Source organism: Jatropha curcas, chromosome 7 (genome assembly GCF_041381405.1).
Source record: "Jatropha curcas cultivar XTBG-Jc1 chromosome 7, XTBG_Jcur_1.0, whole genome shotgun sequence".
Taxonomy (NCBI): domain Eukaryota; kingdom Viridiplantae; phylum Streptophyta; class Magnoliopsida; order Malpighiales; family Euphorbiaceae; genus Jatropha; species Jatropha curcas.
The window spans coordinates 992,619-1,019,186 of NC_143157.1; the positions used below are offsets into that span (position 1 = coordinate 992,619).

At 31.1% G+C, this 26,568-nt stretch overlaps 1 protein-coding gene across 1 annotated transcript; it reads right to left on the reverse strand.

Moving 5' to 3' along the window:
* Positions 1-215: 215 nt before the first annotated feature.
* On the reverse strand, positions 216-5,406 carry LOC105630005 (mitochondrial dicarboxylate/tricarboxylate transporter DTC). Its single transcript, XM_012211674.4, has 5 exons — positions 5,094-5,406; positions 3,745-3,806; positions 3,166-3,527; positions 736-950; positions 216-455 (listed from the first exon to the last, which is right to left on the reverse strand). Exons 1-5 carry the CDS (start codon positions 5,307-5,309, stop codon positions 405-407), a joined length of 906 nt encoding a protein of 301 aa, XP_012067064.1. The 5' UTR covers positions 5,310-5,406; the 3' UTR covers positions 216-404.
* Positions 5,407-26,568: the final 21,162 nt, after the last annotated feature.

The following is a 26,568-nucleotide window of genomic DNA, read 5'->3' on the forward strand; positions in this document are numbered from 1 at the left end:
AATCTGTTTATAATATTAGGTGGATTACACATGCCGTATTCGTATCAACTGCCTAATTTTCATATCGTGTTCGTGTCGAAAAATTTGATATGATTATTAAATGGGTCATATTCGTATTGACTCTAATCGCATTGCATGTTAGGTGAATCCGTATCGAATATGACATGTCAACCCGTTTTAAGACTTCTAACCATAATTATAAAAATAAAATAAAATAAAAACAAACAAACTATAACCATATTAGATTGAGAGAATATAGAAACCTGGCTTGCAGATCTTGAATTCCTACTCAATAGTTTAAAAGTTACATAGTTTTTCTTGTGAAGGATATGAAACAACAAGCCCAGGCTTAAAACAAGTTATTTAAATCTCAAATTCAGTCTACACCTCACCTTTTTACCTGTTTAAAAATGCTCTTCAAACTCTTTTATATCTTTTAAATTCCACCACATCATCTGCATATACATCAAGACAATAAATAATGTTGTTGCCTCCATGAGTTTATATATGGCCAAATACATAGATTGCCTCCTGAACTTTCAAAACAAAAAAAAAAAAATCGTATGACACCCCAATTTTGTGAGGAGATTAGTTTATATATAAGCCAAATACGGAACTGGTCCCCCCAAAATTGGGGATGCTGTAGTTTGTTTTTTTGAAAGTTAACGGGGCAATCTATGTATTTTGCCGTTTATATGTATGTGCATCTAGAGTGGGGAGAAAGAGAGACAGTACCATAATTGGCATTGTTGAAACAGGAATTGACCATAGAAATCCTCCATAAAGAGAGAATAGCCCTTCAAATTTCAATATTTTCAAGCGACAGTCCAAGTAGCTTGTGTACGGGTATTTTCCTTGAGAATTTGGTTTCATTGTTCTCATTCGCATGCCAACGTTAACAGGGGGTAATAAGAAGATTGATTGAAAGAACCCTGACACAGCACCTGCGGCTGAAGTGAAGCAAAACAATAACATTTAAACTTAAATGTTCCAATCTTTCTAATGCATACTGTAATTGTGATACACAGTTGCTCCTTTAGTGCATGTAATATTAAAGAAAATGTTGCGTGCAAATTTTTTGTAGGATCATCTATGGATGGTCCAAAGAATAATTACAGAATGTAAATTAAACAATACATGAAGTGAATGAATAGATACATTATTAAAGGCACGCCTACTTAAGGCTCAAGGGCTTGCGCCTCAACAGTCCTGAGGCGAGTGACTTCACTCAGCTATTGCCTCTGGGTAGAGACGTGCACCTTTTTAAGGCTCAAGAAAGGCACACCTTTCTATTTTTTGTTTTCCAGAACAAGTCACCTAAGATTTTTTTTTCAATATAAGGCTATCTAGCCAACGTCAATTTACACAAATAAATAAATAAATATAAAAGAAATAAAATGCAACACAAAAACCAGTGATGTGCTTTGTGATCCAACCTCCACTCTTTCATCTAGCACTCATCTCTTGCAATCTAGTCTTTAGCCCTAGTTCATCGAGATATAACTCTTTCAATTTTTCTTCCTATATTTTCTTTCTATTTCTTTTCTTTTTGTCATTTTTTTGATTATACACTTTTCTGCCTGAACTTTAATATCTTAAAATATAACTTGTCATGTTGCCATTTTTTCCTGATTTATGTGTGTTGCTTTCTATGTTTTCTACTTTTTTTCCTTTTTTTTAATTGATATCTTAAAATATATTTTTCAGATTTATGTATTTTATTATTTTTTTTTGCGCTTCACTTCGCCTGGAGGCTAGCGCCTAGGCTCCAACAGCCCTTTGCGCCTTAGTGCGCCTTGTGCCTTTAATTACTACAGATCGTGAATCAAACACAAGAGAATAACAAAATACAAAAAATGAATGAACATTAGATTACAACAAAAATAATATAGTGAAATGATGCCTTCAAGTAGGGGTGTCCATTTCCCGATTTTCGGAACCGGAATTGTCGGTTGGGAACCAATGGGAATCGGAATTGAAACCGGTCCAAACTAGAACCAAAACTGGGTGTCTGCGGTCCGGTTCCGATTCCAATTTTTGAGGAATCATGAACCGACGATTTTTCCAACCGGTTAGAACTAGCGGTTCCGAGTTCAAAACGGCGGTTCCAATATTTTTGTGAAATCCTGAAATTAATCTTTCTCACAATTATATAACGACTAGTTTTAAGGGTATTTGTGGAAGTTGATTTTTTAGATTTACTGTAAATATCTCCTTTTTAAAAAAATAATTAAGTTCAAGCTTTTTTCTGAAAAAAATAAATTAAGTTCAAGCTTTTTTTTTTAAATAAATAAATTAAGTCTAGTCTTTTTATTAATTTTTTCTTAAAGTTTTTTCTAAAAATTATTTCATAAATATTTAAAATTTAAATTTCAACAAAAATGTTCCATAATTTTAATTTTTGATTTTATAATTATGCAATTCGCCGGAAAATCAATGGAAGAACCGGCCGGAACCGTCGATTTCGAACCGTTAAGGAACCGGAATGGAAATTGTAACTGTTCGGTTCCAAACCGTAATTGAAACTGTCAATTTCCGGCTCCAGATTTTTTGGAATCAGAATCGAAATCTGCGGTTCTGTAATTGTGGCCACCCCTGCCTTGAAGAATTAAAAGTTTACGCTAGTGTTAGTCACATTGTGCTATACCAGGGACAATTTTTACTAGTGACTTAGAGTGGTGAGCATTCAGTTAACCGAACCGAACCAAACCAAATTAGCTCAGTTTTGAGTCGGTTTGATTTAATTCTCGGTTAGAAACCAAGAATTCATCAATCCCTAGTGACGTGCTGAACTCATTTAGATCGAGGGGAATTAGTTGATTGATTATGGTCAATGGAACCAATTGGTGCTCCTTAATATACGCAAATTCTAGATGCTAGGTTCACGTTGCTCAACGGGATAAAGAGAAATTTTGGAAGAAGTAAAACGGAATTTCAGAAAATTCAAAATGGTGGCAATCACTTCTTGTTCAGTAATTAACAAGACGAGATGTGCGTTCTGATGTGAACTAAGTGTATACTGGTTTAGGCAGATCGTCTAGCTATGCATGTGATAATTGCTACTAATTAAACTAAAAAAATGTTACTCATTTCCAATGCAACATGATACTATTAAGTAGCCTGAAAAGAAACAGCTAGTTTTTTACCAAGAAGAAGAATACTTACCAAAACATGCTCTAGTTCCATCTGAACCATATAAGCCCTCAAAATAACCAAGACTTCGATGATACGATGCAAACATAGCAGTTCTAGACAGTATAAATGGGATTGCCATGCTTGTATTTCTTGTCCATAATGCTGAAATCCCTTCCTTGGTACTAATTCGGTGGAAAGCATCATAAATATTTCTGTAATTAACACGTTTTTCAACTGGTAGACCTGAATCAGCCCACATAAGTTTTTTGGCTGAAATGTATGGAGCAGTTGCATAGAACCCGATTGTTGAAGCAAGCAGGCCGCAACCAATTTCCTGGTAGAAACTAAGTGGTCTGCCTTCATTGGAATCAATTGCTTTTCTAGTCAAACTCCTAACAAAACCAAAGGCATTACCAATTTGCTTAGCCAGAAGTTTCAGGCCAATGAACGCATTGTACCACTAGAAAAACAAAATATATAGCCAAAACAAACTCCATATATACAAGTATTAGAGAACCTGTAGTTTTACTTATCCTTCACAGAAAAGGCTACAATAAGAATGACATTCATTGTGTTCATATGTATATACGCATATATAAGAGGACTTACTCAAATGATCCAAATGTGATAGTGTCAAGTGAAAAGCAAATTGGCCAAGTAGCTCGATAAATCTGTATAGATCAGAGCCATTAAATGTTAAACATGGGCAAAACAAATGCCAGACATTAATTTAAAAAGTGAGAGGATGTTACAATTAACAATTTCATCTAATATACAGATAATATAGAAGTAAAGGTAGCATTTTAACAAACAATAGATCCCTCATGCATAAAGATATTGATGTATTCATTAACATGTGTATACACATATCAGTATCCTGAATTCTTGAATAGATAAACTCACATCTTGCAGCTAAATTACTGATCAATTTAATTGGGAGTGATGATGAGATATCATGTGCATCAAAGTACAAATTTGATATCATAATCAAGCATCGTGAAAAGAAACATATATGATCATGAATTGTTTCATTTTCTATGCTGCTGAGTACTAGTTAAGAATGATAGGAAATTGAAGGACTAAAAAGAATTGAGAAGGAACAGAAGATAGAGTTATCTGTGAAATAATTGAATAAACTCAATTATTATACTAGTAGCTTTGCTTATTTCCAAGGTGCTACAAAGTTGAGAAGCATCTATTTGAAGGGTCTATATAATTCATTTGGTTCTTCTTGTTGTAATGAACATAAGTTGTTTTTTCTTGCTAAATCAAAACAAAGAAGACAAAAAAAAAAAAAAAGGATTACTGAATTATATTTGAAGGCTATATATACCTCAAATATCCCAAGTGAAAAAAGAATTAATACTAATGAATAGATTAAAATTAAAATTTGCTGGTCCCATCAAATTTCAAAGTCAGGTTACCATGAGATATAGACGATGACAACAACAACAAGAACAACTAAACTTTAATCCCAAACAAGTTGGGGTAGGCTATAAATTTTTATTCTTTTCTATTCTAATCTGTTAATAACTAAACAGACACAGAACTTGGTTTCTAGCTTATACATATCAAGGATAAGTTTCTTTACAGAGCAATCAAACATTAGTTGATAAATAATAAGACTCTAGCTCTTACAAATTGGACTAGTCCCACCAGGATACATTGAGTTTACAATAGTAGATCTCATGAAATAGAAAAAGAAAAAGAAATCTCTTGCTAAATCATCCCATTTTAGAAATGATTTCATTTCTTTCTATTGATAGAATGGAACGGAATTCTCTATAAGATTTGTTCAAAATACCATACAAATGAATAATAAATTCAACGAATGTTGATCATAAATAACAAATCAAAATTAAAACTTTAGAATAGCAGAATATAGATTATTACATGTATAGTCTAGTCATACTTGACCCAAGAGGTATTAATTAAAATGGGAAAAGTAAAAGGGATACCTTGAGCTGAGTCTTGAGATTTATACGGCTATTCAGTGGCTTCATGAGCTCCTCATTTTTAGCTCCTGATGCCACGACCCAGTCAACACCAAGAGGCATCATCTTACAGAAGAATTCTGTGAGAAGTGATGCTATTCCTGCTTCAACAAATGGCTTCAATGATCCAGTGAAATCCAAAGAAGAAGATCCAACACCATTATTATTATTATTTTCCATCTCCTGCTTCTTCTTGTCTACAACAAAACCCTATTCCCTCTTTGCACATCCTAATCACAACTTACGCTAATTATATGAAGTACTGAGACGGTCCAAATGACCAAAATGTAGAACGGAAATACAAAAAAGAGATTCTGATTTTTGATTTGTTGCATTTATATGCAAATTAAAACGTCGTCGTTGTTATATATAATTAGCCTAATCAATCTCAACCATTTGGCCACTTTTTTAACGGTAGAAACCTTAACACTATTTTTGAAAAGAAAATAATAAAAAATAAGAGTTGCAAAAAAAAAAAAAAATAAATAAATAAAACTTACATTTTTTTTCTGTGTTTATTTTTATGAATAACTAATCTTTTCATGACGTGTGTTGCATGTTGACTATACCCTTTATTTGTATTTTGTCAAATTTTTTATGTCATTACTCACTTTTACTTAATATTTATACTTGTTTTGATTATAATTTTTGTCTTATATTGTTTTGATTTTTATAATATTAAAATAAAATTTCATATGAGATTAGCGTGAATATCATGATTAATTAATAAAACAACAGTGTGTATACACACACATTTTGATTCAATTTATATCGTTATTTATCTAAAATTCATTATAACTGTACATATGCAATCAATATTACCTAATAAATACATTTCAAAATATATAGATATATAGTGTAAACCACTAGAATAGTCGATCAGGGACCGATTATTCCGGCCTGAGCTTAGTCATAGTTAATACTCCTCGCCCTTCCCTGCAGGTAGGGGTGTAAATGAGATTAGTCGAGCTCGAACTTGCCAGTCTCAAAGCTCGGCTCGATAGAATTTAGCTAGACTCAAATATTTAGGCTCAAGCTCGGTTCGATGAAAGCTCGAGCTTGGTTCGAGCTCGACTTGAGGCTCAAGTTCAACTTAGAAAATTTGAAGCTCGAGCTGGACTCAAGGCTTGATGCTCAATGCGCGAGTAACCTAAAATAATATTATATATATGTATGTATAAAAGCTCGATAAGGCTTGATGAGCTTTCGAGCTGAATATCATTAGGTTTGAGTTCAGCTTATTTTCTAAATGAGTAGGCTCGAGCTCGAACTCGAACTCGATTCGAGCCAAGCTTTTTCAAACTCTTTTCAAGTCGAGCTCGAACAGTTTGCGAGCCGGCTCGGCTCATTTACACACTTACTTGCAAGTGTGCTTAGTGAGAGCGAGTCCGAGAGCTCTTCTCACACGTCCAGCATGCGTTGCCAACTGAGTCACAACTTGTAGGTAATAATAATAATAATAATAATAATACAATATTATATATATTTTTAAAAGTAAAAATTTCAATTGTTATTATCCCACACACATATGTTATTTTTAAAAATAAATTCTAAAATGTAAAAATTTAAAATTTTAAAAGGCTTAATAATGTATATTTTAATTGAAAATTTATTTTTAAAAATATATATCCAATCAAATTATACAAACATAAAGAAAAAGAATATCATAAAAATATATATTTTTTCTTTTTTTTATGTTTCTCCTAAATAAAACATTTTAAATTATAATAATATATATATATTTATTAAAATATAAATTTAAAAAAAAAGATAAAACTTAAAATTTAAAATGCAATGTTATCTATATGTATTTATTTAAAAAATAAATTTATCAAATTATATTCAATCAATTATAAAATATAATTTTTTTAATTGGTCATAACTAAGGTTATTTTAGGATATTCAACTTTTATTAAGAGCGCAATTGAAAATTCCTATTATTTCCAATATTCTCATATTTATAAATAATATAGTAAATTAAATATAAATATTTTGAATAATTTAAAATAAATAAACTAAATGGAATAAATTAAATGAACAAATAAATATTTATTAAAATTTATTAGATACAATTTTGAAATATTTATTAGGTGAATTAAAAAATATTAAAATTTCTAATGTGCGTGCACTATTAAAAAAATTTAAAAGTATAGAATTTAAAAAAATAACTAAAAAATCTTTGAAATTCAAAAACTTGAAACTCATAATTATCTACTTCTTTATAAATTATTCAAATATTTTATGTGTGTAGTATTTAAAAATAAAATATAAAATTTTTAAAAACTGAGAAAAAATCCCTAAAATTCAGAAAATTTGATAAGTCATAATTATTATTTATATTTTAGGGTATCCCGAATTTTATTAAAATGTTTTAGTAAAATTTATTATTTCTCCCTCACTCCCACTTTGTATTATTATTTTTAATACAAAATTAAGTATTGATTATTTTATCCTTTTAAAATTTTATAATGTTAAAACATGATTTTGTATGAAGATTAATAATAATGTAATAGCTCTCTTTCAAAAAAAAAAAAAAAAAAAAAAGCTAATTAATAAAAAAATAAAAATCTATCTATATCTATATCCATATATATAAATGTGAGAAGAGGAGGATAAAGAGATTTTCGCCCTTAATGAGTTTTGAACTATCTTAAAATGACCTTAGTTATAACCAATTAGATAATTACATTTTATTAATTGATTGGATATAATTTATAAAAATTATCTTTAAATAAATACAAATAGATAATTAAGAATCTCAAAATTTTAAGTTTCATATTTTTTAAATTTATTTTTTAATGAATATATATGATAATGAGATATTTGAAAATTTTTATATTTTATTTTTAAAATTTTATATTTTATTTTGATTATAATTTAAAATATTTTATTTAGGAGATAGATAAAAAGAAAAAAGTATACTCTTTTTTAATATTCTTTTTTCTTTATGATTTTATGATTTGAATGAATATGTTTTTTAAAAAATAAATTTTTAAATAGAATAATATTTTATTTAGAAGAGAGATAAAAAAGAAAAAAACTTGGCTATAGAAAAAAATGAGGGTATATTTGTAGGGGATAGAACGTTTTTTTTATGTAATTTTTTTCATTAATTATATAAGTTATTTATTTATTTTAATTTGCAACATACAATAGAGAAATAAAATACTTGAATAAAATCATTAACTGACCAATATTGGATCATATCATAATTTTCTTTGAAAATTTCATTTATTGACTTGGCTTTAGTTTTTTTTATTAATATTAAATTATTAAATTATGGTCTTTCCGGATGAAGAAGGAGTTGATTTTTAAAATTCAAATTAGTAATTTTTTAATATAAAATTTTTTTTATTATATGTTGAGTTATAAAAAGAGTTCTAAATAATAATTTTTTATTTTTTATTTTTTTTTACTAAATTAAATTTTAACTAATATCACTTTAATTTAGTAACAGATATATATCTCCATTGAAATAAATAGATGACCTCTTGATGATTAAGCATTTTTAATTTTCGTAATATTTTTTCTCTTATATTCAAAATATGTTTGACTTGACAGAAAATAGTGTGTGTGTTAATTTTTAGAGTTTCAAGAATTTGTGTGTATGCACATATATTACTTTCTCAAATGCACTGGGTAAGTAATACTGCCACTATAACTAAAGTGATTACTATTATCAATTCAGATATTCTCATTTCTTTTGTTTCTTTTACCTAGGAGTAAAAATAACTTATTACTATTTTTCATTATATTTGTATATTAGATATTGATTTGGAGTTGAGGGCAGGAGGTACGTTGGAGATTGAACGATAACTTGATTTTCTTTGTAGGCACTTATTAGGGTTTTAAGAATCTGTATTTATAAATTAGGGATTAAAAGATTAAATTTTAGGATGGATTGAAGTTAGACCACTTTCATTACATAAAACTAAATATATTTACAGAATATTTAAGAAGGTCGGTATTGTAACTTTTTCAGTATATCTCAACGAAATACGATTTCATAATACATTTTACGATCATTTTATTATACAATTTGTTATTTTTTTTAACTGCAAAGGAGGGGTAAAACCCAAGGAGCTAAACTACTTGTCTAAACCCAATTGCACGAACTCTATCAGCTTCTAGAAGGCCATGAATCGAAGAAGGGGCCACCTCCACCACTTGAATCCCTCGCTGCATAGTTAACGCACCCTTAGCCAAAGAGTCAGCTGCCTGGTTAGCTTCCCAGAAGATCTTACAGACCTTCACCTCCCACTTACTACTCAGCACGGACATGCACGAAAAAAATATTCTGATATCTAGGAGAATTGGTAGACCTCCTTAGCAAGATGTCAGCTAACACCGGAGAATCCACACGAAGTTTTACCCTCCTCAAGCCTAAATCCCAAGCTAGGTTCAAACCTTGGATAGCTCCCCATATATTAGCTTCAAAAGCAGTAAAATTACCTATGTTCATCTAAAAACCTTTGACCCATCTGCCATTCTTATTTATAATGATCACCCCACAAGCTGTAGGACCTAAGTTAGCCATACAGGCCCCATCTATGTTAACAGCAAACCAGTCAGCCGGAGGAGGTTTCCAACTGACTAACACATTCTAATAACTCTGCTCCCTTGGGAAATAATGCCATTGAAACAGGCTCTCTCGCACTCGCGAGTCTTCAAAATCAGAAATTGGCAAGAAAAGCCTACTTGTTGCTGAGTAGGATTAAAGATCCTCTCATTCCTCTTTTTCCAAATCCACCAAATCAAAAAAGCAAAGAGAGTATTCCAAGTATAAGCCGATTGATCAACCTCAGAGCAACATAAATAGCTCAAAAGCTAATCTATTAGAGTAAAGAAACTCGTTAACTGATTCCTAAGCTAAAGAGACCACCACACAGCCTTAGCCAATGGACAATCTCTTAGAACATGGATCACATCTTCAGTACCACTCCCACACCCTACGCAAGTACTATAATTAATGAAACCATGTCACTGTCTTTCTGCATTACACATGATCCAACTATGGACAACCTTCCAAATAAAAGTCTGGATCCATTGAGGAAGCTTCAGCTTACAAACAACCTTCCAGATATCATGAGTCAACGAGGGATCCTCATCAACCAAAAGAGAATACACAGATTTAATGGAGTATCTCCTAGTAGGAGAAAGACCCCACACAATACTATCCCAATCCCTCATATCATCGCTTAATAGAACCACACCAATAAAATCAAGGATAAAAGATGGGAGTTTGTGATTAAGTAAGCCCCACTCCCACGATCCCCTGGATCAAAATAATCGCATATGAAATTCCCAAGCTCATCGGGATCAATAGGAGAAAGAGCACAGTCAGACAAAATTCCAACATGAAACCACCTATCAGACCAAAATTTAGTGGACCTTGCATTTTGAACATGAATAACACCACCTCTCTTGACTGTGGTAATACCAGCACAAATAGATTGCCAAATGTGAGAAGAGGAGGACTTGGGTTTATAGTCCCAGGTCAATCGCCCATTCATATAATTTATTCATTTAACATTTTGCCCATACGGAGTCTTGCTTCCGAGTAAGCCTCTAGCAGAGCTTCCCACCATATGCTCTATTCAGGAGATGCATATCGCGAATACCCAAACCGCCATTAACCTTGGAGCAAAGAATTCTCTCCCAACTAATAAGATGCACCCACTTCTCTCATTCCTTGCACCAGCCCATACGAAATCCCTACAAAGACGCTTAATTCAGCTACAGACTAATGCTGTGAAAATGCCAGTTTGCATAGAATAGGCAGGAATGGTAGCTAGAGTAGACTAAACCAATGTGGCCCGTCCAACCATTGAGAGTGAATTAGCCTTCCATCCTGCCATCTTATTTCTCATCTTCTCCAAAATATAAGTACAGGTCATGGACAGATCAATAGCAAGCGATTCATCGATATTGGAGAAGAAGATCTTAGACTTATTAAGACTGATTTTCTGACTTGAGGCAAGAGAGAAACGATCCATATTATTCAAGACAATACCAAGTTGAGGTAAAGATGCTTCCGCAAATAACACCATATCATCAGCGAACATCAAATGAGAGACAAAGGGCCCTCTTCTGGAAATTGGTGATGGAATCCAAGCTCCACAATTAACAGCCTTATGAATCATATTAGAGAGACATTTTATGCACAGGACAAAAAGGTAGGGAGATAAAGGATCTTCTTGACGAATTTCCCTAACAGTTGGAAAGAATCCAGCTTAGCACCATCCCATTAAACAACCATGGATGATGATATCCCAAATAAGGCGGCCGTACGATTTCTCAAGATCAATCTTAACAGCGATAAAGCTCGTAGAGCCCTTCAAAATGCTCATAGTATAGATAGCATCTTAAAAACCATGATGTTATCTATGATTTGACTGCCAGGCACAAAACTGCTCTGCTCAGGGCCAATCTTATTATTTTTGAATGATGTTATAAAAGATTATTTCATCCTTTAATATTGCTCCGTGCATTGAGAGTTCTAACACTAGTAATATATTAAATGAGAGTAGTTTGCCTTATATGAAAGCCAAGTGTAAGTAGTATAATTTATTTTGGATTGTAGAATGACAAATATTAGAAGCATAAATGGAAAATGAAAAAAAAAAAATTTCATGCAAGTAATTTATTAGCTGTGTTTATTGATATGTCTTTTCATTCCTCAAGATGGATATTAAAAATATATATACTGATACATATACATATATAATATATATGTATAATTAAAAATAGAACTTTTCTTTTTATACATGTATAATCTTAAATTTTTAGGAAAATAGTCTATTAAGATGGAACCAAAATGAGAATGAGAAAAGATACTGTTATAATTCTTATTATCATTTACATGAATAGCGTGTGTGCATTTTTTGATACAGGTCATAACATGCATGGTTTTTGTTATTGCATACTTTAGTAAAAGGTTTCGCATGATATTTAATAAAGCACATCTTAGCATTGCAACTTTTCAGCATATCTCAATGAGATACAATTTTGTAATGCATTTCACTATCATTTCATTATCATAAGCTGCTATCATCATAAACTAAAATATATGTGATATTTAGAACTAATATATAGGTGCTTGTTATTTGAACAAGTCCACTGAATTGGCATGTATGAGAATTCAATATGGACAGTTACCTATGTCTATAGAATACTCAAGTGATGGTTGTGTAAGTAATTTTTTAACTTGAAATTACTAAGCTATCTTGTACGAGGATGATTATGTTTTGATTCTTCATTCACATTATTCATTCATGGATAATAAGCAATGATTAATTGGCCATAGTAGAAACTATACGAAGATACTTGTGTATTTAAGATAGGATTCATAACCCTAGGTAAATTAAGAAAAATGTTATAATTGTTCTCTATTAGTATTAATTAAGAAATCCTTGCGCAAGGTAGAATGAAATTAGCAAATTAGATTTGAAATTTTATTCAAATGGTCAATGGCTAAGATTAAGAGAATTAACATGATTTAGTAAAGCAAACACACTTCTTGCTTAATTATTAGATTAAAACATTAATGATGAAATGATATTAATTACATTGATAAGTCATACATTGAAATGTTAAGTCAAACCACTTTGACTTTCCAAATATTTAAATAGTCATTGGTGTGTTATTAGACAATGTTCTTGACCTTCAAATATTAATAATTAATTTAATTTATATTTGTTACCAATATATTTAGAACCTAATAGATCACACATATAAGAATGAATATGAGAAAGTAAAAATGAGAAATCGGATCAAATATGACTTGATTACAAATAAGTTTGGGGCTTTAAGGGCAAAATTATAATTTATATTTAATTACAACTTTAACTAAATTATTAATATTAACTTAGTTAATTTATATCTAAAATTTATTGAGATAAATTTTAGATATATAAACCTAATATATTAATTATGATTTATTCATTTAAATATTTAAATAAATAAATAAAATTAATTAAATTGAAAATCCTAGATATATATGTATTATGATTTATTTATTTAAATTATTTAAATGAATAAATAATGACATATATATTTTTAATTATAATTTATTTATTTAAAATGTTTAAATAAATTGATTATATTTATTTATTTATGACCTAGGACTTTCATATGTAAGGTTTAAGAGACGGTCTGAAACCAATTGTTGGATTCATAGCCACCAAAACTAAATGTAGAGCATAAGATAGCTAGACCCATAATACTCTCTATTTCTTAACCCTCTAAAATAGTTTTAGAGTTTTTCTATTAGCTGTTTGTGTGGATACTACTAGAGGCTGGACAATTGAACGGCTTGTGGTTTGCGAGAATCTAGCAGCGTAGATCAAAGTTTTGAAGAATCTACAAAATAATTATTCTTCTAAACAATTTATTTCTTTAATCATTTAAACGGATCACTGTAGGAATAATTATTTTGCTATAATTATTTTATTTCACCATGTATTATTGATACTGAAACACAACACACTGAAACTGTATTATAACGTGTGAAACAATATTTTTGCATTGATATATATATATATATATATATATATATATATATATATATATATATATATATATATATATTTTTACATTTTAAAGTTTATTCTAAAATTAGGATAATAATCTTTTTTTTGAAAAATTAATGTCCTAATTTATCAATGATTGAAAATTTGATTAGAATAATATATTAAAATAATAATATAATAAAATTTCTTAATCAATTAATAAAAATTATCAAAAAAAAAAATTAATTGATTAATAATTTAATATCATAATTTATCAATTTTTAAAGACTCTAAGTCATTTAAACTTATTATCTATTATCCAGAAGGATATTTTAAGGTTTCTAAAATTTCACTAAGGTTATTATAGGTAATCTCATTATTCCCTCCTCATTCTCACATTTTTATATGGTCTAGATAGATTAAAGAGTAGTGTTATTCTCAAAGCAAATTTTATTAATGTTAGCTTAATGATTTTTTTTTTATATATTTAAACAATATGGTGTTTGAAGCCACAATTCAACTCATCTGAATTCACGTTGGAAAGTCCTATGAAGAGAGGAAAATATACCAAAGCGTAAACTCGAGACCGTTGATTAAGGAGAAAAGAGTTATGTCACCCTTTATGAATCTTTTATATGAAAAAGACTTAGCTACACATAGTGTGTGAGCCCTTCTATATATCAAACAAATCAAAAATAGTGTTTTGGTTCAAACGAGAGTATTTCCGACCATACTCTAGACAAAAAGAGATAAAACGGTAATATTTTCAAAAAAACTCTTTTTTGATTAGCTTAGTGTATAGGACCACCAATACACCAAGCCAATACTTGTAACATCCCTTCCCGGTCCACCCATAAACCCGAATAAACCGAGCCGAGACGTTACAAACTGGTTGACTTTATGGCCTGACATGCTGAAATCATAATGTATATTGAATATAATATCATGCTGATGTTGTTTACATTAATAATATCATTAATATTTATAAAACATGATACTAGTTTCAAAATGGAATGGGCCCAACTGTGTGCCCTGTACATGCCATGAAAAGGATAGACAAAAGATACACATCCAAATGAGTAGCTACCCTGAAGACTGAGTCTTCTACAGATGAACTGCAGCAGTTGTAAGTTGACTCTCTACGGTCCAGTCTCAAAACCTGTGAGTTAAACAGGTAACTCGCTGAGCAAATAAAGCTCAGTGGATATCTCAACATGGAAAGAAACAATTAAGCACATACATGTGTAGAAAGAATCATGTAAACACATATGGCACATATAGACACACATATCACGATACTTTCAGTTTACCTTGATAGCCTTTCTTTCTGTTTATTATACTGTATGATTCATGCAATGTTAAGTCAAGATATCTGTATGGCTCCATAAGGTTATAGTGAAACCGAAGTGATAAGAAAAACTGTATGAAACTGGATGAATACTGTATGCTTGGCTGCTATGGCCCATATATAATCATATCCACTCAACGGCCTTTAGCCGGAGTACCAAACTGTATGAGGTGCAGATCTGCTATCCTATGTCGCGACATGGTCTTATCTACATGGTTTCTACCTAACCTCAATGGAGCATAATGTTGGTATGTCAATAGTATAACACAATATCACATTAATAGTTCATAATTTATGTTCATAACTTCATAAATCATAATGTTTACTTGATTTCACATCATTTGTATGTTTTCATGTTGTTTTGATACATGTTCTAATGTTGTCTTTTCGTTTTAAAATGATTGGAGGCATACAAGTTGAGCAAAGGAATTCAATTGCATTGAAAATGAAGTCCAAAAGTGCATGAAAACACAAGTCGCGAGCGCGCCTTGCAAAGTCGCGAGCGCGTAAAGTGCAAAATGAGAGGCAGTGAGTTTCGGGCACAAGTCGCGAGCGCGCAAATGAAAGTCGCGAGCGCGTAAAGTGCAAAATGAGAGTCAGTGAGTTTCAGGTGAAAGTCGCGAGCTCGCCATGCAATTCGCGAGCGCGCGTCGCGTTTTCCAGCCTGCACAGCCTGTACTCTTTTGGTCATATCTCTCAATATACAACTCCGATTTGGATGATTCAAAAACCCATGTAAAGCTAACACATAGAGGAACAAATAACTCTTCTATGACACTTCCTAATTCCATCATTAAATGGGGTCAAAATCAAGATGAATTTACTGGTAAAATTTCTAGCAAAACCTGTTTCAGCATAAACTCAATATTTACTTCATTTATTCAATTCCTCCCCTGTTTTCTCACCATTACCAGTCCTCCCACTCAACATGAAGCAATATATTGTCTCATTATCAACACACCATACAAATTCTCATGCAAAGAAAATGGTAAATGAAAAGAGATATCAAACCTTTACTCCAAAAAGCTTGAGCTCTTCTTTAGCTTCCTTTTTCTACTACCTTTGAACTCACTTCACCTATAAATAAGCATTCTTATGAATATTCTAAAAATAGCACCAAATGATTCAATTATGAACTTCAAGAAGGTTTACTTACTTGGATAGAAGAGAAGTTGAAGTTAAGGCTTAACTACCATTAAAATTGAAAGGAAGATGGAAGATGAAAGGAAGAAAATGAAGAAGATGAAGATAAAGATGAAAATGGGAAAGTGACATGGAGCTCACGGGTAGGTTCCCAAAATATCATTTATTGGGTGTAAAATTTACTAAATGGTACCTCAAGTGACAAAAGGCTATAACTTAATACCCAAGCTTGATCGTTTAATGCAAAGAAATCCTAATCCTTATACTTTGATCTTTTTCTCTCATTCAAGTAAGTCCACTTATAATCCCATTCTACCCCAACCGGGTTTGGTTCAACTCGACTCAACTCGACTCTATGCAAAGACTCGACTCGGTAGGATGTCACAATACTGCTGGATCAGATATCAATTTTTAAAATAAAATTCACGATAATGTGATTGGATGCAGATCTAGCATAATCCGATCCGAATTCGATCCATGAAAGGTAATTTTGTTTCTTTCTTATATTTTGAAACTTGTTGATTGTAATTCTAGATGTGCATTTGCCTCTATTTTGCTCTTCCTTCATTCTTTTTTATTTATATTTTAAATCATTATCTCCAATTCTTTTACCATTTTCATATTTTTTTAATCTTTATTTCAAATAAAAGAATATAAGTCGAACATTACGACCACTAGCATGATTTCTTTTGCGCTTAGCAATTCTTAAAGCCTCTTCTAGTGATCAAAGTATACAATATTTCTAATTATTCTTAAGAATTTTTGTGTTTTCACGCACAATAAATAATAGAAATTTTTATTAAATTATTCTTTTCTTTTTAAATAAAAATGACAATATCCGATTTGCTCCGACATCCGATCCGATCTGAATCCGAGCGGAGCAGATATAGACATGGCTATATGAACATTTTCGTGGATAGAATATGGATTTTGTATAATCTGATCCGAATCCGATCCATGATCATCCTTATTCACTCGTTTATTCAAGAATTGATGGTGTTATTAGAAACAGAAGACTGAAATATATACTAAACTTGTCTTCTAGTTTTAGAAATTTTCACTTTTCCAATGTTTTTAAAATTGATCGGACATTGAACTAGCGTGATGACTAGGTCATTGTTCGACTGAGTCAATTCGGTTGAATCGAATTTTTTACTTATTTTAATTTATAAAAGAAAAAAAAAATATTTAACCATTTATCACCAGTACAAATAATAATAGTAAATCTTGTATATTAATATAAGAATAATAATAATCAAATATTTAAACAAGAAATAAAAAAATAAAAAAAATAAAAATTCAAAGAAGCATTGTTGTTTAATGGTTAATTTCACAGGTTATTCTTGAACTTAGGGGTTCACACTTAATTGTGCCTAGAATTTAATTTGTAACTTGAAATGATCCAATTTTGAATTGATTAGAGTAAAAAGACCTTTGTCCATTTTAATTGCTTTATGATTATTGGAATGCCACGTAGGATTACAATTCAACTTTTTTATTTGAGTCAGAATTTCACTAACTTGAAATCTTTTTTTTCTCTCTTCCAGGTGAACTTAATTCTCTCTCTTTTCCTTTTTCCTTCCATTTCATCTCACCTACTCAACTTCCTTAATCTTTCTCTCCTTTTTCAGTTGATTATCTATCCTCTCTCTCTCTCTCTCTCTTTCCCCCCCCCCCAATTAATTTCTAGTTCTTCTCTATCTTATTTTGGTTCTTTGGTAAAGAAACACTAGAGCAAACAAATGACGTTCCATTATAGAAATTTTCATCGAAACAAATTGCATTTTAGAGAGAGATAGACGTGTTTGCTTAAGTAATTAACATAGAGAGAAAAAAATAATGGATACAAGAATGCACAGTAACCAGATTGTAGTCTTTTTACTTTCCCTCTTTCCCTTTCTAAACTTGTTTGTCTCCCTTAAAAGTATGATCCTTCTTTGTGTTGTGAAAGCAAAGAGTTGGAGTTAGAGAGTGGGGAGGACTGAGGTCCTCGCCGTTGCAGATAGCGACTAAGAGGAGGAGTTGGTCTTACTTGTCAGTAGAGTTGTTAAAAGCTTTGTTGGTCGGAGCCACTTCCCGGCTAAGCTTGGATGATTTTGGAGTTTTTATATATAAAAAATAGTAATATTTTATTCATCCAAAGCTGTTGCTTGAAAATTTTCCTCCGGTTTCTCTGATTCCAAACTATTAGAAATGGAAAGGGTAGAGGTAAAATAGGTAAGAAGTAAAAACCCATAATGTGAAAATAGGTGATATGAGCTTACTCGGGCTTAGCCAACCAATGCTAAAAGGTTAATACTAATTAATTAAAACCACCATTAATGGATATAGTATTTAGGTGATGTGGGATTACCTTAGATGAAATGGGTTAGTCATAAGAACCAACACCAGGAATAATTAAAACCGGGTCGAACTTGCTTTGATACCATATTAGAAATGGAAAGGGTAGAGGTGAAATGGGTCGGTCATAAGAAGGTGTGAAAATAGGTGATATAAACTTATTTAGTCTTGGGTCAACCAATGCTAAAACATTTGTAGTAAATAATTAATTAGCTAACTTGCCACCTTTATATGCGCTTGATGGACATGGTATTTAGGCGATGTGGGATTTTTAACACAAAGAACCAATTTATCCTCTTGTCTCTCTTTTTCTCATCTCTATAGTTGTTGCATGAATTTTTATAATAAAATTAAATGGGAGAGTAAAATTATGGACGCAGATTGGGGATAGAAAAATCATGGAAGAGAAAATCATGGCATGGAATTAGGAAGTAGATTGGGTAGAGGAAACTTGATGGAGATGGAAAGCAGATCGAAAAAGGAGAGTAGAATTAGGAAAAGAGACATAAATAAATCGTGGGCTTCTATTTTTTTCATCCCATATTGTGAAATCATATAACTTACAGTAGATTTAAAATCTTAAGATCAACGAATAAAAATAATTAATTCTCAAAATTTTGGTGCTTTGAAATGATTTGATCTATAAAAAAGTGGTATAAGAACAATTACAAGAAGATAAAAGGCAAAGATAGGCCATCAAACCTCCAGAACCGAAAAAAAAAAAAAAGAAATGACGAAACACCTTTTGGGATCAGATTTGTCTATGATTGGTGAATAATTACGAAGTCTTCACATCTTTGTAGTAACTATCTACTTCGATTTGTAGAAAGGGCAGTAAGAAGGCGAGAGAGATTGGCGACAAAGAAGGAAAGAACACAAAAGGAGATCGATGATTCGGAATTTGCCAATTTAGTATATATCATTGTTCACTTTTACTTGTTATATACTTCAATTCTATATGGCCTAATACATAAATCGCCCATTAAGCTCTCACTGAAAAATCTTGTGGCTCCATGTACTTAAAGTTTGATCTTATGGCCCCTTAAACTTCATTTTTACATCAATTACACACCTCAAATTTCATTTTTTATGTCAATTACACACAATACCATACTGAAAAACCCAATTAAGAATGCACCCATGAAAAAAGATAGTGATAAATGTTGAAGTATCCAACCTGTCATTTCTTAAGCTTTTGTTTTTAACTTTATATTCTCTCTCTTATTTTCAAACATAAAACACAATTAATTAAAATACTTTTTATGCTTTTCCAATTTTCTTTCCTATCTCTTCTTCTTCTTCTGTAAATTAACATTCTCAGCAATTTTTTTTTTTTTTTTTTGCTTTTTATTATAGAATGGGGAGATCATAATGGTTTTTTAATTAAATAATTTTTTATGGTTTAAAAGCTTTTGCAGTTTAATTTTTTTAAAAAGAAGAATTATGGAGTTTAAAACAAATAGATTAAAGTACCTTATTTTCCTTCTTCTGCAGTTTAAATTTTTAGCTTTAAGTATTTTTTTTTTCTTTTGCTTATTATGGAATGTGAGCTGCTTCTCGACATTTTTGTTATGTTCTTTTATAGAGACTAATCTAGAAATGAAAATAAATTTGCAAACAAAAAAAACATAAATCCCTGAAAAAATATATATCCAAACAAAATAGAATAATAATCGAACAATAAAGCATAAATTTGTAGAAACTTATAACAAATAAACGTAAACTTAGTAAACCTCAAGAAGAAACCTAGATCTCCTGAAATCAAACAAAGTATAAGAAAAAGATCACAAAGAATTTGTCAAGCTAAAAACAAAAGAGATTTTAAAATACTCTCAACAAATTGAACAATATAAAGATAAAGAGATGAAGAAACAAATACTTGAATGCTATGCCAAAAAACAATAAAGCTCTCAACAACTCTCTCATTTTTGTTGATTGGTTTAAGGAAAAAAAAAATTACAAATTGAAATAAGAACCCAGAAGATAAAAGAGAATTCGAAAAGCTAACAACATGTGTAATTTGATGATAGTGTTAAAAATGGATCTACATGTGGATTTGTTATGGTGAGAGCGAGAGTAAAAAGAAGAAGATGGATTCGATGATAGTTTTTGATTTTGATGGAGATATAATTTTGATTGAAGATTAAGAGATAAAGATTTTTTTTTTTTTTTTTTTTTTTTTGGGAAGAGAACCCTTTTGATTATAATTTGGAATTTTAATTTTTTTTGTCATGTTTTTTTATTGGAGCTGAGGTGAGGCTGATGTATATAAATAACTTGTCATTTGAATTGATATTGTCTACATTACAACATGTGTAATTCATGATTTATTTTTCTTCTGGCTTGGTGTGTAATTGACATAAAAAGTGAACTCTACGAGACCACAAGGTCACTAGAGAGCCACAAGACTTTTTTGATGGAAGTTTAGGGATCAAAATATGTATTCAACCATTTTTATGTCGATGCTCACTTTTAGTTGTTATCTATACTCGTTTTAATTTTTTAGTATTAAATATTGATTATAATTTTTATCTTATATTTTTTTCGTTACATTTTGTTTGCATAATTTGACAATGTACGCATATTAAGAATTTAGTTAACAAATATTATGTTGCCTTTTTTACCCTTAACTCATTAATATATTAAAATGTCCTCATTTAATGAAGGATCATAAAAGTTATAATGAGAAGAATAATTGTTTATATATATAAATTTAGAAACCTTGCAAATATTTTGAGACATTCAAAAAAGGAATAACAAATAAAATGAGATCAAGGGAATATTATTTAGATTTTTATAATGTTAAAATAAAATTTCATATAAAATTGATGTGGGTATAACGGTTAAAACAATAGTGTGTATATACACACACTTTACTTTAATTTAGATCATCATTTATCTAAAATTCATTCTAACTAGATATATATATGTACAATTCTACAATATCACCTAATAAATACGTTTTAATATATGTAGATATAACAATAAAATATTATACATATTTTAAAATTAAAAATTTCAATTGTTTGTCATTTCACACACACATACATGTTCATTTTATTTAAAAATAAATTTTATTATTCACCTTATCCTCACATTTATATATAGTATAAATAAGTTGAGTTATTATTCACACACACACACAAACACACACACACACACACACACACAAACACATATATATAAGTTGAAATAAAGAGAAAGTTCCATACTCTTTCTTTCTTAAGCATTCTATTTTTCTTTTTTTTTTTTCAGAAATTTTTGAAGCTTTTCGTTATAGGTTGGACTATTTAAGTATTTTGATTGATATTTTGCTATAAATTATCTATATTGAATTATTTAATTTGCTGAACTTTTTATGTATCTAATTATCTATCATAAAATACATTTTGAGTTGTTTCAATTATAAACCCTATCTAAAATATGGCCATATTAGTTGAATTTTTAAATTGAATCACAAATCATACTTTGTATCTAACACTACATTTTTAATGGTTGTTATCTCATCCACAGTAATTCACACTAATTCTAAGCTTTCTATAAACTAATATTTATTTTTTTTGGGAGCGCTAAGTCCCTTATAAGCATGCCATGCTTTATGTCCCATGCAAGTATACCATTGGAAGTACAAAAAGTTATAGGTCTTGCTGAATTTTGAGACTAGGAAAGTGAGTTAGAATGAGGCTATTTATTCTTTTAAATCAATTTTCCCTTCAATCCTCTTCTATATCTTTCTTCATCTTTACAGGTAATCTTTCTATTTTTTTTTTTTTTTTTATAACCTCTAAGATATTAGAGACTACTTGTAGAGAAAGATTAATTGTGTTTAGAGTTTTATTGCTTCGAGAGTCCCCTCTTTTGAAAAATAATGTCGTATATATAAGGTTCTTTTTTGAACCTCAAGTCAGTATTTATTTATGAAAGCATATGTGTTCCTTATTAGGATTCTATGCTAAATATCAATATTAATCCCTATATTGTTGGAAACTTATATATAAATATCATTAAGTCCCTAGTAAATATTTATATTCTATCAGATTGCCCCCTTGAGTTTTAGACAATTATATCTAAATTATTATTCATTTTCTCTTTCTGTTTTGAATTTCCATTATTATTTTTTTTAAGGTTCACCTTTAAAGGATTTCCAAGGTTCACCTATTGGGATGAATATATAGATTTGGAGTAACGTCTTAAGTATTTCAGCTAAAAAAGTTACCATCTCGTAGCGGTATTTGGATATTAATTGTTTAATTTTTTACCTTTGGAAATTAATTTTTGAAGGCACTTAGCCTTTTTAAGCTCAATCCAGAGCATGGCAAAATGAACCCTTAGCTCAGAGAATGTGCTTAACCTTTTAAAACACTTTGCTTTTTCAGCTCACTTAAAGCATGGCGAGTTGAGTCCGTAGCTCGAAGAAGGTACTTAATCTTATGAAGGCACTTAGCCTTCTTCAGCTCATTTAGAGCATGGCGAGTTTGATACCTTAGTTTGGAAGGTGATTAACCTTATGAAGGCATTCAGCATTTCAGCTCACTTAGAGCATAACAAGTTAAGCCCGTAGCTCGAAGAAGGTGCTTAACCTTATGAAAGCCTTTAGCATTTTTCATCTCACTTAGAGCATGACGAGTTGAGCCCGTAGCTTGGAGCAGGAACTTAATGTTATGAAGACATTTAGCATTTTTCAGCTCACTCAGAGCATGTCGAGTTGAGCCCATAGCTCGGAGAAGGTGCTTAACCTTATGAAGACACTTAGCCTTTTCTAGCTCATTTAAAGCATGATGAGTTGAGCCCGTAGCTCGGAGTGTTAAAGCTAATAATTTGAGAGAATAATGTTGATATTATTAGCTTGTGTATATCAATAGTTACAGCCCTATATATAGAGTATAAATCCTAACAAGAAAAAGACTAAGAAGGAAAGGAAGTCTCCCTACTTAACAGAGATATGAAAAGAGATATAAATGAGATTACAAAATAGGGAAAGAGATATATTCCTTGACATCCCCCCCTCGCAAGTTGAAGTGGGAAGCCGAAGCAAACGAAGCTTGTCCCGAAGCAATAAGAACGGACAATGAACAAGAGGCTTTGTAAGGATGTCAGCGAGTTAGACATCTCCCGAAACATGTTGAACCTGAAGTTGTTGCATCTGTACTTACTTTCGAACAAAGTGATAGTCAAGCTCAATATTCTTGGTACGAGCATGAAAAACAGGATTAGCATAGAGATTCACAACACCAATGTTATCACACCAAAGCATAGCAGGTAGAGAAAGAGGAAAGCAGTTTAAATAGCAGAGAACGAAGCCACATCATTTCAGTAGTGGCATTGGCAACTGCTTTGTATTCACTTTCAGTTGAAGACTGAGCAATAATGGGCTACTTCTTCGACTATGAAGAAATAAGATTACAACCAAAATAAATGGCATATCCACTGGTGGATCAACGATCATCTGGGCAGCCTCCCCAATCATTTTAAGAAAAAATTTGCATGCGAAAATCATCATTTCTAGCAAAAAAAAAAACCCAAAATCATGAGTGCTATTGAGGTAATGCAACAAGCATTTGACAGCCTTCCAATGTTCATCGGTAAGACTGCATAAATTGAGATAGCTTATTCACACTGAATGCAATATCAGGCCGAGCTAAAGTAATATATTGTAAAGCACCTAAAGCTTGGTGATACAGTTGAGGATTGTCATAAAAAACACTTGTAGATTTAGATCAAATTGGACTGCTAGCCATAGGCATCACACACGGCTTAGAAGCCTCAAGGCCATGACATAAAAGAACATCCCCAGTGTGGTGACGTTGGCTCAATAACAGCCCCTTGGCTCGGTTGAATCTCAATGCCTAAGAAAAAGTGCAACGGACCAAGATCATGCACAGGAAAAGTATATACCTTAGAGTTGACACAAAAACCAATACAATTTGGAAGCATCTGAACAAGTCACAAGAATATCATCCACATAAATTAAGATGTAAAATTTGAGGTCATTCTTGTTCAAAATAAATAATAAATGATCAACTTTGGATGATTGAAACCCCAGACCATAAAGAAGAGAAGCAAGATAATGAAACCAAGCCCACGGAACCTGTTTAAGACCACATAAAGATTTTTTTAGTTTGCACACATAATTAGGATGAATAGAATCAACAAAACCTAGAGGTTGATCCGTAAAAATCTCATGATCCAAAAATCCATGAAGAAAGGCATTAGAGATGTCAAATTGACGAAGTGGTCAATTATGTATGGTAGTAAGAGCAATAACGGTACGGATTATGCTCATCTTGACAACAAGACTGAAAGTTTAAGAATAATCAATACCAGATTCCTGTGCATAACCCTTGGCTACTAACCACACTTTGTAGCATTCAATAGATCCATCAAATTTTCATTTAATATGGAACATCCATTTATTGCCAATAATTTTTTACTTATAGGCCTCGGGACCAAGCTTTAAGTTTTAGTGGCAAAGAGTGCATCATATTCAGACTGTGTAGCACCCTTCCATTCTACATAAGGGACGACTTGCTAAAATGTTTGAGGCTTAATTTGAAGATAATTTTTTTTAATGCAAAGCAGAATATGCTTCACGCCTGGCCATGGTAGTGGGGCATAACTGCATAGGGTGAGTACGGGATAGAGAGGTTGCAGTGTGAGGTGGTTTAGTGGGAGGTTGAGGCTGATCATATTTGGGGAAGTTAATGACTAAATTAACGGGAGGAGGAGAGATGGGGGCTGTAGGTGAGCTAATGGCAAGAGAAGAATCATTGTGCAAACATGGCAAGGATAAAGAGGACGATGTACCAACCGAATTAAAAGCTAAAATATTTGAAGAAAAAGAAGGAGATGTACCTGAAGGTTGCACAGGAGCCTCAAGAGAATGAGTTGTATGTGAAACAATAAGTGTAACATCCCTTCCCGGTCCACCCGTTAACCCGAATGAACCGAGCCGAGACGCTACAATCTGGTTGAACTTATGTCCTGTCATGCTGATATCATCCAGTATGCTAAACATGAATACGAAACACTCCCAATTAAACTCCAAACTTTCGATATCTCCAATTAATCATCATAACACAATAACACTTTATATATATATATAGTCATAACGGTATAAATCCTCAATAGCATTTAAAATCCAGCAATTAATTGCATTCATGATCTATATCAAGTCTTCATGAACTAATCATACCAACTATTGTAAAATATTTCATATTCAATCATTTCATAAGGATTATTCTTATCTCCAAATACTTACGCCAAAATAATTACATGCTTCACTTATATTTCCAATTACATAAGCTCCAACAAATGTAATAATTATACATGCCATAATTCTTAATTATACATACCATAATTCTTAATTATACAACTTTCAATCTACTACTCCCAAATTAGTCACTTTTGCTTTGATAGTACTCTTCAAGTCTTCAAATAGCAACCACGATCTTCAACCTACGCGTGATAAAAATCGACGCGCTGAGTATAAAACTCAGTGGTGCTCATAATTCACATACTTAACAAAGTGCGATGGCAACTAACTTAAAATACAAATTTCATAAAAGCATTTAAAATCATAGATTCAGTAAATTTCAACATCAATGTATCTTTATAGCAAAGAATAAACTTCTAATTCATACCATAAATAATTTAGTTCTAATTATCTCATAACTCCTTTACATGAACCTTTAATCACACATATCATGATACTATCATGATCTTACCTGCTGTTCATTATGTTATATGAATGAAATCAATAAACATATAAAAATACATAACAGTATATTTTCATTGTCTTACTTGCTATTCATTACGCTGTATGACTTATGCACTTTTTAGTCACATCCTATAAGTTATGATTAATAACATCTCATAACTGTATGGCGCCTTAAGAATTAAATAAATAAACTTATAAGCATATATAGCATTATACTTTCATGATCCTACCTGATGTTCTTTATGCTGTATGAATTCTGCGACTTTTATTAAAACTCAATGAACATTGCAATGAATAAAGAAACATATAAGCACATACATATGTAGAAATAAACATGTATTCACATATGGAATGTAAGCACACATATCATGATACTTTCAT